The 14,334-nt window shown below is 38.9% G+C and overlaps 1 protein-coding gene across 3 annotated transcripts; it reads left to right on the top strand.

The window, feature by feature from the left end:
* Window positions 1-2,227: 2,227 nt before the first annotated feature.
* LOC115726849 (pre-mRNA-processing factor 19 homolog 1-like) lies at window positions 2,228-14,127 on the top strand. 3 transcript variants are annotated; one of them, XM_048283147.1, is made up of 18 exons: window positions 2,228-2,411; window positions 2,557-2,642; window positions 3,473-3,544; window positions 3,633-3,695; window positions 3,812-3,898; window positions 4,537-4,684; window positions 4,777-4,889; window positions 5,048-5,164; window positions 7,212-7,307; window positions 7,462-7,521; window positions 8,713-8,787; window positions 11,465-11,569; window positions 12,142-12,258; window positions 12,775-12,852; window positions 12,931-13,027; window positions 13,227-13,278; window positions 13,566-13,636; window positions 13,726-14,127. In XM_048283147.1, the coding sequence occupies exons 1-18, from the start codon at window positions 2,399-2,401 to the stop codon at window positions 13,839-13,841; spliced, it is 1,566 nt and encodes a 521-aa protein (XP_048139104.1). In that variant the 5' UTR covers window positions 2,228-2,398; the 3' UTR covers window positions 13,842-14,127. The 3 variants fall into 3 exon arrangements, 2 of the variants coding, with proteins under 2 accessions (XP_048139104.1, XP_030512774.1); XM_030656914.2 differs by having other exon boundaries at window positions 2,229-2,411; window positions 4,768-4,889; XR_004013614.2 differs by lacking the exons at window positions 13,566-13,636; window positions 13,726-14,127 and having other exon boundaries at window positions 4,768-4,889; window positions 12,931-13,100; window positions 13,167-13,267.
* The last annotated feature ends 207 nt before the right edge of the window (window positions 14,128-14,334 follow it).

The following is a 14,334-nucleotide window of genomic DNA, read 5'->3' as shown; positions in this document are numbered from 1 at the left end:
ATATCATTTGTTAGTTAGCGTGGCGAGCCTGGGACGCCATAGTTTGGGTTCTGACACCCTCCACGATCTTTGCCATCGCCTTGCTACTCGCCAAGTGTATATTTTTTAATTTTTTTTTTATATTTTCTTATTTTCTAGTTTTTTTTTGTTTTTTTTTTCAATTTTTTTTAACTTTGTTTTGGTTTTTTGGACGAGAGGGCCGTCGGCACGGCGAGGGCTAGCAACCCTCGCTAGCACCGGGTGAGGGCCGTGACACCCTCGCTTGGCCCAAATCTGGGGGAGGACTCACGGCCCACACGAGGGCCGTGACGCTCTCGCCCAATGTTGTCGAGGGTCATCAACTTTCCGTAAAAAGACAAAAAAATAAATTAAAAAAGGAAAAATAAAAAGAAATGAAAAAATGTAAAAAAGTTTTAAAAAAATCCATATCAGCATTGACCATGCTACATAGGATGATCGGCGTTCACGTCAGCAATTTCTAGTTGAAATTGGCCGGACAAACTCAATTGACACAAATACAAAAGGCGTTGTAATAAAAACGCGCAAAAACTAACTAGGATCTTGCAAATAAGTCAATACGAAAAGCTCGGAGAAATAACGATGAACGATAAAAGACACAAGAGATTACGTAATTTGGTCCGAATATTGATACTCACATCCACGGGGAGAGCTAGTAAGAATAATCCACTATAATTGGAGAATCGCAGTTATAATCGCTCAATACGCTCGTGTTTCCCATACCTAAATTATACCAAAACCCTTGCTATTTGCAAATAAAATAGCTCACAATTGGATATGATAAACAAACTCACAGCACTGAATCACCGTGTTTAGGACTCTCCGTGCAAATCGAAGAAGACGTCACCCAGAGAGCCTCTTTCGTCTTTGCTGTTCGCCCTTGTCACGGAGTTCACTGTGCGGCTTCGTCAAGCGACTTCGTCTGTGCGTGGGAAGGAAAACATAAAGGCAAACGGATTTACTTTTTGTTTCTTTCCCTCTCTGAACCCTATCTAAACCCACACTTAAAATATAACATACATTCAGTGCAGATCCCTCCTTTTTATTGCTCCACGAAAGAAGCTTTGTAGAGTTCAATTTCTTCCAATAAAAGTCAACTAGTGCCTCTATGATCGGGACCCACCGAAGACTCCGTTCCATCCATTGAAGACACTCTTCATTGAACGTAATTGCTAAACATGCTCAAGTCTCCGTTAATCAAAACCGATCAAATCTTGCATATATAACATATCGATTTTATTTATTTATTTTTTATCTAAATGATTCAAATTCGAGACATAATATAATAAAAGGTTTAGAGTTAAATTGGCATAATAGCAATGTTTTAAGGATGAATTGACAATGACACAAAAGGTTTAGGATATTTTAGACACTTTTTTCCCATAAAATTGAACTGGGATAGCCCATGTGGCTCCGACAAGGTTTAATGCCCAGAAGTCTCGTTCTCATCTTAACCACCACATTCGAAGGACTGACCATCACCATCAAAGTTGTCTCATCCAGCCTCGAGCAACCACAAGGACCTACGCTCAATGACCCCTTGGGTTATCCCGCTCGCGGGTCCTAAATGGCAACCGACTATAATGCCGAAATACAGGGTCACACCCCCCCACAAGAACTCATCTCCTCGGACATATCTCTTCACCCATTCTTTCTTAGCAGCGGGGGATGAAAAAGGAGTTGAAGGCATTTCAAAGGAAAAAAAAGCATAAATGGTTTCTAAATTTTAGCTCAATGTAATCTTTGAACTTTGTCCAATATGCAATGTAGTCCATGAAATATTAATTTGTTCAAAGTGGCCTTTGAACTTTTAATACATATTCAATTTAATCCATGAATTATATATAAATAGTCGATATTGTCTTTATTCATAAATTAATGTAAGGACTACATTGAACATTTTTATATAATTTAGGTACTAAATTGAACATGTACCAAAAGTCCAAGAGTCATATTGAATAGCTCAAAAATTTAAAAATTATATTGAATATTGGATTAAAGTTCGAAGACCACAATTGAAAAAAATGAAAAATTCAAGAATTATATTGCACGTTAGGAAACCTTCTTTTAAAACACAGACGCCAAGATCCAGGCTCAAATAGACCGTTTTAGATTTTGGGCCTGTGTTACTTGGGCCTGTTGATTGGGCCTGCATCGGGGGGCTTTTCACGCGCTCTTCCTCAATTCTCCTCCATTTTTTTCCCTCTCCCCTCTTTCTCTCTCTCTCTCCCTTCTTGCCGCTGCTCGCGAAAATCTTCCACCAAATCTCTTCTTCTTCAAAGCAGCAGCGGCAGCAGCAGCCTTCGCTACACACACTCTCTGCCCCTCCCTTAAGCTGCTTGTAGTGGAACCGAAGCCCTAGCTCTCTCTCTCCAGCGAGATGAACTGCTCAAGTATGTCTCTCTCTGTCTCTCTCGCGCTGTGTCGAAACACTTATACCTCGTGTTGTGCCTGTGTGCTTGCTTCGGTGGGTTTTGGTGTTTGCCTCCGAGATGTTGATCTGAGCTCTTGATGGGTTTTGCTCTTTGGTGCTTGCAGTATCCGGCGAGGTGCCGGAGGAGCCGGTCGTCTCGACGAAGTCCGGCCATGTCTTCGAGAAGCGCCTAATCGAGCGATACGTTTCGGTCTGTTTCTGGCGTTCTAGGGTTTATGTTCTTCGTTCTGTTTCGTTTGTTCCATTTTTGTTGCGGAGAGACATATGAATGTGAAAGGGAGAGTGAGAGAGAGAGAGAGAGAGAGGAGCATTTGGGTACGATATAGTTTATTCGAGCTGTTCGCCAATTCATGGGAAACTGCGACAGTGACATAAGCCTACAACCTAGCAATCAGTAGTGGCTTGCTTTTTTCAGTTGTTAAATAAGTTCTTGGTGATTTGAAATTTCTGAATTTAATGGTCGTGCTTCTTGGCACTTCTTAATTGGTGAAAACACAGAGAAGAGACGGAATTAATAAATTTTGGTTTAGTCAAGTTTTCCCCCCTTATTCTTTTTCTTCTGCTCTTTCTCTTGAATTGAAAGGGAAAACGGATCTAGGCAGAATTGAGCTAGGGAACTGTAGAAGTTGTTTCTCTGATGGTTGTCCAGTACCTTTGCATGTGCCATGGTAAACAGTGCACAGGTTAAGCTTATAAGATTAAGGCATGATAGAGTTCCAATACAAAGAATTTATTTTGTTTTCTGAATAACTAGTTGGATTTGTAAAATGTAAGATGCATGGACTCTTCGTACTTTTATTAATATAAGAAGGATTTTTCCTTTTTGTTTGGTGAAATCATCGTGTTACTATCTTTCATGAAAATGATAAGGAATCAAGCATCTTTTGACGATTTAACACGTGATTGGTAAAGTTTAGGGATTTACTCTTTGTTTTATGATGTATATGGTCTTCATGCATAAAGTTCTTACACAGACGTCTTTTTGTGAGAATAATTAATTTTTCTTGATCATTTGGGTAGGATTATGGAAAGTGCCCAGTTACCGGGGAACAACTTACCATGGATGATATCCTCCCTGTGAAGATGGGAAAGGTATTCTTGGTATTATGAGTTTGAATCCTTTATAATGCTCTACTAGTTTCATGGAAGTTCTTCTTGATTCCCATTGCTTTTAATGCAGATAGTCAAGCCCAGACCTTTGCAGGCTGCCAGCATACCTGGGTTGCTCGGCATTTTCCAAAATGTAGCATATTGCTATTTCGCTATATCTAACTTGTTTTTTTTGGCATGCAGTGAATACTTAAACTTCTTTTGACTAATGCTAGTGCGTTTAACGGTCATTTTGTTTCTATCTGATAGGAATGGGACAGCTTGATGCTTTCCAACTTTGCACTGGAACAACAACTGCACACAGCTAGGCAAGAGCTAAGTCATGCATTGTACCAGGTATCGGACAATGCAGTATCATACTCTTTACCCCTCATTTAGGATGTTAAGTTAATAGGTGTCTTGTCTGAAGTCAGCGTTGCCATATTATTTGGTCTCTATAAGACAAGTGTGTATAGTGTTGAAACTAGCTATTTGGCTTCTAGTGCCAATCATGGATTATTTTGAGAGTATCAATGTTCTTTTACCCATCATATTTATAATAAGTAGGCTCTTGGATGTGCTGGTTCGTCAAACATAACTAGTTTTCATCGATGGTGTTATCATGATAGAAATTATAGAAGTATCAGAAAGACGTTGAGTGCCTTACCACAGTTGACTATTTTGCCTCGTTTGACATTTTGTATTTGATGTTTTCACCTGAGAAAGTGTGTGGCTTCTTCAAGAATGTTGTACTTTAAAAATAATTAATTCATTCAGCAGAGGACACTCACTACAACTGATTTGACAATTAAGAGACAATTAACAATTTAGTCATTCAATTACGGTCTCCAATCATCAAAATTTCTTCTTGTTTCAGGGTCATGCATGTTCTCTTGCATAGATTGTAATTTTGACCCCTTCTCTCTACTTTATAAGGTTAAAACCCCTATGGGACTAATTTCATGGAATTGTCCCTGCGTTGTCACTTTTTGCAGCATGATGCTGCTTGCCGTGTTATTGCAAGACTTAAAAAGGAAAGGGATGAAGCCCGATCATTACTTGCACAGGCTGAAAGACAGATACCCATGACAGCATCTTCTGATATTGCAGTGAATGCTCCTGCCTTGAGCAATGGGAGGAAAGGTTCTTCCTTTTTATGTTTTGCATCGCTTTTTGCCATTGATCAGTGATCAAGTAGTTACTTTCGTTTTCTTTGTATGTCATAGCTTCTCTAGATGAAGAGCCGGGCTATGCTGGGAAGAAAATGCGACCTGGTATTTCTTCAAGCATCATTGCTGAGATAACAGATTGTAACTTAGCGCTTTCTCAACAGCGTAAAAAGCGACAGGTATGTTAGGATCAGTTTTTTGTTCTTCTGATTTTGCATTTTATGCCATAATTTTGCCCTTTTGTCCTTTTGGTGGCAGCTTTTTATTGTCATTCTCACTTCTCATTCATGGTTACTACATTTGTTCTGAATCTATAACTGGCCTTAAATGTTGTCAGATTCCTTCTACACTGGCTGCTGTTGAGGATGTGGAGAGGTACACCCAACTTTCTAGTTATCCACTGCACAAAACTGGCAAACCAGGCATTACATCTCTTGACATTTGTCATTCCAAGGTGTGATTCTAAATATTCCTCTTTCATCCAGAATTTGTTAAATGTAGTTACTGCTGAAAATGCTTCGATTGTTTGTGAGCTTCAAAGATATATTAGGATTTTGACCTTTCAACTGTCTTCTTGTAGATTTAGTACCAAAGTTAGGGTAGTCATGTTGAGCATGTTATTCCTATGCAAAACACATTACAAAGCAACTTTTAAAATGAAAAGGATGATAAAGGAGAGTGCAGATGCAGAGAAGGATGGACGGACAACACAAGCCCAGTTGGGTTGACTCGACATCGGGATGGCAAGACCAATGCAAGATGCGGCTGGCCTGGGGTTGCCTACAACTTAGTGATATGCCTCACTTAGGGTTGACCTGATGAGATCTCTCTCTCTCTCATCATCATCATCTTATGGCTTTCAAAGTGATGTTGGCGATCATGCCAGAGTGGTCACACTGAGGCATCAGGGAGCTGACCTTTCCCTTATTTGATTGGGAGCATGCTTGGGTTTTTAGCATAGAATAAGAAATAGGTATAAGTTATTGAGGGCAAGATAGGAAGCCGAAACGTACACTAATTCTCTTACCTTGTATCCCGAAAATGTTGGAAACCCCGACGATTTGTTTTTTTTTTTTTGGGAGGTGGGGTGTTTTTGTACCTGCCTCGGCCTTTAGACTTTCCCGAGGCAGCTTTAGGTTTAAAGAATTAAAAAAAAAAGCATTTGCCAAGTATTAGAACTTTGACCCAAGGTACTTCAGAGACTCAGAGTTGCTTTGAAAGCCTATTAACACCTTAGTTGCTTTCGTCGTTCAGTGCAACTCAAAGTTTATAAAAATGCTTGATTGCTTATAGATAGGGGTATACAAGTTGAAATGGTTCAATCCAGGTTTCAGTTTGACTTTATAATGAGCTGATCCATTGGGTATTGATTTTGTAAATTAAAAGCAAACCAAAAAGATGAATCAAAGTCAACTTGGACTAGAGGCATGGTTCTGTCCTGTATGGATTTTGATTTCACCTTTTTGGCTAGGAAGAATGAATATGACATCTTGTTTCCTGGTTTGATAGATGAATGAGGAAAATAAGAAACCAAATAGATAATGAAGCTGCCAATAATGTAGATCAACTGATAGAGACCTTACACTTAGTTTTGGTGATTCTGCTTTATCTCTCTTCTTGGAAAATTTCTTCCTGGAGTCATCGTATTTGTTACAAGAATAGCCCCAACATGGGATCAAAGTATATAATAAAATTTCATTGTAGTGTAGGGCTTCAACTCGCTGGCAGATCCCTTCTCTCTAGTTTTTATTGTTGTTTAATCTGATCAATCGGCTGAGAGGGCACAGAATATAGCTGAAGCTAAAGCCTTTGCTTTGAAAGATGGCGGTGTGAGCGACAGAAAGAGAGATGCAGTATTAGAAATAATACTTTGTCAGAAAATGACCATTGCTTTGAAAGATGAGAGACCACCACAATTAGGGTGGCTTATACTAAACCCTGATCTGTCAATGGAAAAGTGAAATGAAGGCATGTTATTGTTTGCTGCAACACTATTTGTTTTGGTTGTAACAGGCTTTTGAAGTCTTGACCTGTGAACTGAATCCAAAAATGTAAAATTATTTGGTTCTGATAACCTTACCGGACACCCAAAAAACAGAAATTTTTTTATTTAGTTTGGTCTGTGTTTGAAATGCATTATTGGTCTTGTAATATTAGTAGTGCTCCATAATGAATTCAAGTCTTTTCTGGGCGACGGAGAGTTCATGGTGGAATTGTTCAAATCCAACTTGATATATTTCGTGAAGCCTAACTTGACGGCTTTTTTCTAGTTACAATTGGAAAAGCGGGTGTGATTTGGCAATTGTGTGACTTGAAAATGTTTCCGACTGTATTTACTATGCTATTATGGATCACTGGAAGCTTCTCTTATGTTGGCAATGCTGATTATTCCTCTCACGATGCTTCAGCAATTTAATCAATATGCACATCATCTTGCTAATGATGTTCTTCCACGGAAGTTATTTGCTTTCCTTTAATTAAGCATCTCTTCCTATGAACAGGATATCATTGCAACTGGTGGGATTGACACATCTGCTGTACTTTTTGATCGATCATCTGGGCAGATCATGTCTACACTATCTGGGCACTCAAAGAAGGTTTTCCTCTTACAACTTTTTTTTTTTTTTTGGGCTGGGGGTGGGTGGTTGGGGGAAGGAAGGAAGGAAGGGAAAAGAGAAAGGAGGGGGGGGCGATGTCTTCTTCTTTCTCGTCATCAAATGACTCTCGCCTTGTTTGTGCATCTTGTTCTAGGTTACCAGTGTAAACTTTGATGCCCAAGGTGACCTGGTTTTAACTGGTTCTGCAGATAAGGTAAGCTGTTTTCAGAACCATCTTTCCAGATTTTCTGTCCTTCATGTATAGAACATCTACAATGCTAGGGTTATGTGTTAAAATAAAGAGCAAGTATATGGTTAGTAATGGTGATGAGGAAGGAGCTGAAATAAACGAACACATATGTGAGTTCTAGGGCTTGCACTTGGGCATTAAGTTTGAGGAATGCTACAGTAATTTGTGACATTGCTGTTTGGTGAGCAATAATACAGGTAGGTTGGTGCTATTTAAACTAAGTGGTGCTAGAGGAGAAAATGGATGGTGATACGAAGCTGCCTTTGGTCAGAGGCTCGGAGATATTATATTATATTGATGTGTTAGGAAGCCAATACCTTCTTATTTTCTCTTCTATTTAATTGATTCATCAAAATACTGCTGTATCTTGCTCGTGGACACGTGCATTACTTGTTTTGTTTTTTGGTCGGAGACACGAGCATTGAGCAGTGGCCTTTTTTTGGTAATAGGAGGGTTGAAAATGCAGAGCAAAGAAAAGGTGCAAAAGTATTTTTGTTTGGGTCTGGATGGAACTTTAAAATGTATGACTTGATGATTTTCTTGCCTAAATTGCTGTGGTTATAGCTAAATGTCTGGTCATCTGTACAATCCAATAATTAGCAGCCTGGTATAGTTTACACTTATTATAAGCCCATGAAAGATTCTCTTGGCCGATTCTTTGCATAGGCTTGATAGAAATGGTTTTTCCTTCTTTTCTGGATGATTTGAATGATTGGGCGTTATGCATCCTGCTATTGGATTTATTGACCTACGGGCCAGAATGTATTTTCTCCCCTCATGAAGGGTGTCACGAGATGTTAAAAATTGGCAGCTGGATTTTTTGAACTCTTTTCTTGAAGAATCTTTTTCATCTGTCCCTAGTACTATATGAACTTTTTGTGGCGTGTACTATTCATCTGACGTACTAACCTGCTGAACATGTGAATCTTCTGCATATATAACTTCGCATTTCTTTACTCTAGTCCCCTTATGACAAGGAAGGGGAAAAGAAGAGAAAATAAATAAGTCTGGTGAATGTGTTCCATTTTGCATGTGGTTGGCTCTGTATACGTTGCGCTCTTCATTCTAACCATAACGATTGCAACAGTTTGTTTAAGTAGTTACTACTGTAATTTTGTCGTGCTTTCTCTAGATGCTTACATGTTTGATCTGCAGACTGTGCGGGTGTGGCAAGGTTCTGAAGATGGGAGCTATAACTGTCGGCATATATTGAAAGATCACACTGCTGAGGTACTCTTGGTGGCCTTTTTTTCTTAGTCAACTACCTCGCTTCAACTATGGAAAGGAAATGCACATTCCATGTCACATTTGTCTCGGTCATAGTCATAGAAATGCCTTCTCAACGGTTTATGTTGTATTTGTAGCTTAAAAATGCTTCCTTGGCATAAACTTTGTGTCTCTTGCTTGTATGAAATCCTTTTACCTGTTTTCTTGCTTCATTTGGTTTAGTCAACAATCTCGATGATTTTTGCCTGTTTTCTGAAACATGGGTGTCCTTCTCGTATTGGTATTGTTTGGTTACGTACTGAGTCAAAATAGCTTTAGATACAGCCATGAGGCTTAAAAACACAGGCAGCCTAGAGAAGTACCAGAATCTAGTCATTCATTGGGAACCAAAGACATGATTTTGACGCACAGTGATGCTAATTTCTTCATCATTCACATGCAGTTGAACTGTGCACCTTATTGTCTGCCAGCTTGCTTAAGAACATGGTATTTTATCTTGTGCATTGTCGGATTTAGTGTTTTGATGTAACTGGATACCTTTTGGGAATATTTGTTAGGTTGATCAAGAATACCTGCAATATTAACTGTTTGTGCCTCCACATGTCTCTGCCTCGAATATTAGGATGATGGTGTGAACATTGTTGAAGTGTACTGGTAGCCTTGGTTTAGAATCTTTGCTGCAGTCATCCGAGGATTAGAGGTTCAAAGTCCTGATATAATAGAATATTTTTTACCTAGGAAAAGATCGTTTGAAATACAATGATTAGCTACAAGTGAGAATTCAGGTTTTTTTAGTTGGGTATATCTTCAATAGATGTTATTCTAATACCATAGTAAACTTAGCAGATAATGAAGGATGACCTAAGATAGTTCCACTTTTGCATTTTACATTATAGCGCTATAGAGATGGAGATATCTGGTAGAACTTAATCTTGGGTGATGGCTTAATGGGACTGGGGGCATTCTTATTCTTGTACCCTTTTTGGACGAAGCCACTGACCCATCTTACTTTCTAAACTGTGTTTCTTGGACGGGTTTTGTCATTCTTTTCCAGAAAATAGATCATTAAATAAGGTGTAGATGATGGATTTCTTGATCTTGGAAGTATATATTAGTACTTGTGGACGAGCTATGAGCTCTGGAGTTGTGGGGGCAAATTTTATTTTGAATTTTGTTCGAAGCCTCATTAAGACTGTTATTTTCAAGTGGTAAAATGACTTTATTCTTGGGACATAATGAAGCCGTGTTCTGTCCATTTGTAAGTTTGGTATTGACAGTTAAGCCGTAAAAGGCTTTTAAGACAGAAAATCAGTTACTAAGAACATAAGCTTAATTCAGTGAAGTGGATGGACAATGTACTGTATAGGAGTGCTTTACTTATCTTCCAATTGAAACGTATGAGGCTTTACTATGTGAATTGATCAGCTGAATATATTTAGTTTCTGCCATTATGAGGTTATGGCAGACACCACTGCCAAGTGCTACAGTGATCAAGTGCCTTGGGGTGTCTCAAAATTTATGATGTAGGGATTCTGTGGAGGCTTGTGCATGTCTCGCCACCTGAATTGTGTATCTCCTGCTCACACAATTTTCCTCTAAGAAATAATTGTGTAGGATATTTCACATTAGGTATGTCCTAGGAGCTTTACCCAGGGAAAAGCGGTTGCAGTATGTTTTGCCTGGTGGAAGACTCTTGAAGGGCCTGTGAAGGGCTTAGGAAATTAAACTTTCTGGTCTTTTTGGCTACTATTATAATCTAGTTGAACCAACACCTGTTCTTGCTTATTCTAACAACTGAAGGACAGGGGACACTCAAACTTTCATGACCGTACTCTAAGCACAAGGCAATAAATCATCCTGAAAATTGTGGAAAACCAAAGAGATGAGGCGTTCAGGTTGTCTATAGCTAACATTAGGTATTGGTTTGGGTTTGAGATGGATCTTCAATATCCATGCTAGGTTAATGGAAAGGGTGAAAGAAGAAATAAATGGACAGAACTATTCCTTTATATGATGCGGTAGGATATGATGCTTCTGTTCATATGTCGTTTTTTATTAATTTAAACATGGGTTGAACTGCAAACTATGTTTTACTCTTTTCTGCAACGATGTGTGTGATCTCTTTCACTGCCCTTTTTCAACATCCTCTTCCTTCAAACTCCTGATTCTGGTGGTGAAAATCGTGTATCAGCATCAGAATGGTTATAGGTCTGTTGCTGTGTTGCATGATCGTTGGTTTACTGTAATGTCGGTTTGCTTCTCTAGTTTTCTTAATCTCAATATTGCTTCATTTGAGCTAATATTAAAGAAGTAATTCTTGACTGTAGAAGCTTCTTTCTTATTTTTCTGGCAATTTATCCAATATCATCTGGGGAAGGAACTATCTAATTATGTTGCTGGCATCGTGTAGTTAATAATTGATCAACATCAAATTACTGCAAATTTTGACCGTGGATGCTGGTGGGATGTTAATTCGGTGTCTGATGATCGTCATTACCGAGAAAATGCTAGAGATATCATTAGCAAATATCAGAGAAACTATCTGGAATAAGAAATTCTTTTACCCTAGATTATGCAACTATGCTAAAAAAATTTTGCTTGAAAAATTCGATGTTGGGGCAGAATTATGGCATAGCCCCTATTTGTGATTATCATGTGATGTAATTATTCATCTTTCCAGGTGCAAGCAATCACAGTTCATGCCACAAATAACTACTTCGCAACAGCATCTCTCGATAATACATGGTGCTTTTATGAGTTTTCTACTGGTTTATGTCTTACTCAGGTTTCAAAACTCTCTCTCTCTCTCTCTCTCTCTCTCGTGTGTGTGAGGATGTACGTGCAATTTTCCACGTAAATCGATACAAAACTTGTATCATTTGTATTATGTGTAATGGATGTTCAGGCAAAGACACAGTTACATGTAATGATCAAGCAGAAAAAGTGCCAGGCTTCTACAAAAACTGCGTTTGCTTTGCACTTAAAGTGCTTTTGCAATTCATATATACATATTAACATGTATTATATTCCAAAATAAACTGATGACATATGTTACATCACTTTATGACATAATTTACGTTGAAAGAATGTTCCTCGTTTAAACAGTTTAAGAACAACTATCCTTAACTTTTGAAATTCATTTCCTGAGTAAATACAATATTCTGAGAACATTGCCTGCAGCATTAAGATAGTTTTACTGTTGCTACAAGTTTTTTAGGTCATAATGCTGAAGTGCCTTTGATTATGAATGGTTCAGGTTGTCTGCTCACATTTGTCACATGATATTTTTAGATCGTCCTTGCTTTTTTTTTTTTGGTCGAGATTGTCCTTGCTTATTTATTCTCCATCATTCTGCAGGTTGAAGGCGCTTCAGGATCTGAGGGTTATACGTCTGCAGCTTTTCATCCGGATGGTCTCATCCTTGGTACTGGCACCTCGAACGCCGACGTGAAAATATGGGATGTAAAAACGCAGGTACTATGTTCGCAATCTGTCTGAGATGGAAAGGGAATGTTGTTGCTGGCTGGGTCCACAATTGTTTCTCAGTGTACAGTTTGAGTTGAATGGGCATTTTCACCACACTTGTTTCTTAGTCTTCATGCTTCTATGTAGTATAGAAGATGTATGGCAATCATGCTTCCCACTGACAGTTTGCATGTGCAGTATTCCATGGTCTATTTTCAGCTTTCTTCCCTCATGGTTAGGTTAGCCGCTATATGCCAATTTGCATGCTGTTAGAAAAAGGTGGGAAATTGTAAGTGGCAAAACTACATTGCCATGATATAACTGGCATCCTCGTTTTTTTGTCAATGTTCCAGTATTTTTTCATGGTATAGCTCAACAATCTTGCTCAATCATTTTGAGATAAGTCAATCACCTCCCCGATTCTGCCTGCTGCTCATGTTGTTATTCTTGTGCACTTGTTGTTCCTCTTCCTGTCCGTTTTAGGTTGGTGACAACCTTTTGTAACTGTTTCTCATTTTGAAACAGGCAAATGTTACGACATTTTCTGGTCATACGGGTGCAATTACTGCTATATCTTTCTCTGAGAATGGATACTTCCTTGCGGTACATGTTCCTCTGACCTGTCTTTTATTATCAGTAGAGATTTAGACATGCCATCTGACTTAGATATTTATTTCATAGACTGCAGCTCAGGATGGGGTTAAGCTGTGGGATCTGCGGAAGTTGAAGAACTTTCGCACATTTTCAGCGTATGACAAGGACACTGGGACAAATTCTGGTATGACATCCTCTTAGGCCTGCTTGTTGTAGTGAAAGTAGATCTGGGACGGCAGTGAGCATTAGATGCCTTCCTGTTTGGTTGGGTTTATTCTCAACAGTGAACTTTTTCTATCGAACTCCCTCCAAGAAGGTTGGCTCTGTGTGTGAATTATCAGTGCAAAGAGTAACTATGACTGAGTCTCTCTTCTATTTTGCAGTTGAATTTGATCATAGTGGATGTTATCTTGGACTCGCCGGCTCAGATACAAGGTGAGTTTCTATATGGTTAGATTTTGTACTCGACTTGTGAGAATAAGGTAATATAGGTTTGTGTTCTTTTGGAAAATATTTACCTGTTCCTTATTTTCATTGTATTTGGTAGCCTCCCTTGCTTTCAATTTCACTGATAGCTGAGAACTATTTTCTGAAAAATGTACTTTTGATAATTTGCTTATAGAAAAACTGCACCAAACGCGTGGTCAGAAAAGTGGGAAATGCACGTCTAGAATCAGGACCTGTTATTTTGGGAAATAACTTCAATTTTTGTGCTTTGCCAGAGTATATCAAGTTGCCAGTGTAAAATCAGAGTGGAATTGTATCAAGACTTTCCCTGATCTGTCTGGGACAGGTCATCTCTCCCCCTCCTCCTCTCTTCTTCTTTGAAATCTTGCACGTCTCAAATGTGGCCCCCCACTGATTTTCTGGTCACGATTGTAGGTAAAGTGACTTGCGTTAAGTTCGGTCCGGATTCAAAGTACATTGCTGTTGGATCGATGGATCACAATTTGCGAATCTTTGGCTTGCCTTCTGAGGACGGGGCTATGGAATCATGAAGTGTCGGTATCGCATCAAGCAGGTAGAATCAGCTTTTGGGAGAGACAGCGAAGTAGAGTTTGAGTTTCGTTATATGCTTGCGCCGGAAAACTTGCGCACTTTAAGCTTTGTGCTAGCTGAATCAGAATCTACTGCACTTAACAATCAGCGGCTCTTTGTCTAACATGATTACAATTCTTTGTTTTTCTTTTCGAATTTTGCCCTTCTTGAACACTAAGTCGTGTATACTATTGTTGTACAAGATTTCGTTAAATGACCCATATTCTAACCCGGGCTACTCTTGCATGGCATGAGAAACATTTTATCGTCGTCAAAGCACTGTTTAGTCTCCAATTAAAGAAACTGATCATATTTCTATTTAAATGATTGTCAAATAACTTGTGGAAGCCCACATACGAAGAGGCGCTATATAGCACGTGATGCGAAAGGTTTTAAGCCTGGATGACCTTTTACTATAATGTGTAGAGAAACAGTTTACGGTCATTGTGATCC

Source organism: Rhodamnia argentea, chromosome 1, assembly GCF_020921035.1.
Source record: "Rhodamnia argentea isolate NSW1041297 chromosome 1, ASM2092103v1, whole genome shotgun sequence".
NCBI classification, from domain to species: Eukaryota; Viridiplantae; Streptophyta; class Magnoliopsida; order Myrtales; family Myrtaceae; genus Rhodamnia; species Rhodamnia argentea.
The sequence above is the reverse complement of the archived record's forward strand: the minus strand, read 5'-3'. Positions and strand labels throughout refer to the sequence as shown.

Bases quoted from the DNA above. Each gene is read 5' to 3' on its own strand.
- LOC115726849 (XM_030656914.2), top strand. The intron at 3,696-3,811 runs GTAGCATATTGC...TCTATCTGATAG, and splicing joins TGCTCGGCATTTTCCAAAAT to GAATGGGACAGCTTGATGCT. The intron at 11,570-12,141 runs GTTTCAAAACTC...ATCATTCTGCAG, and splicing joins CTGGTTTATGTCTTACTCAG to GTTGAAGGCGCTTCAGGATC.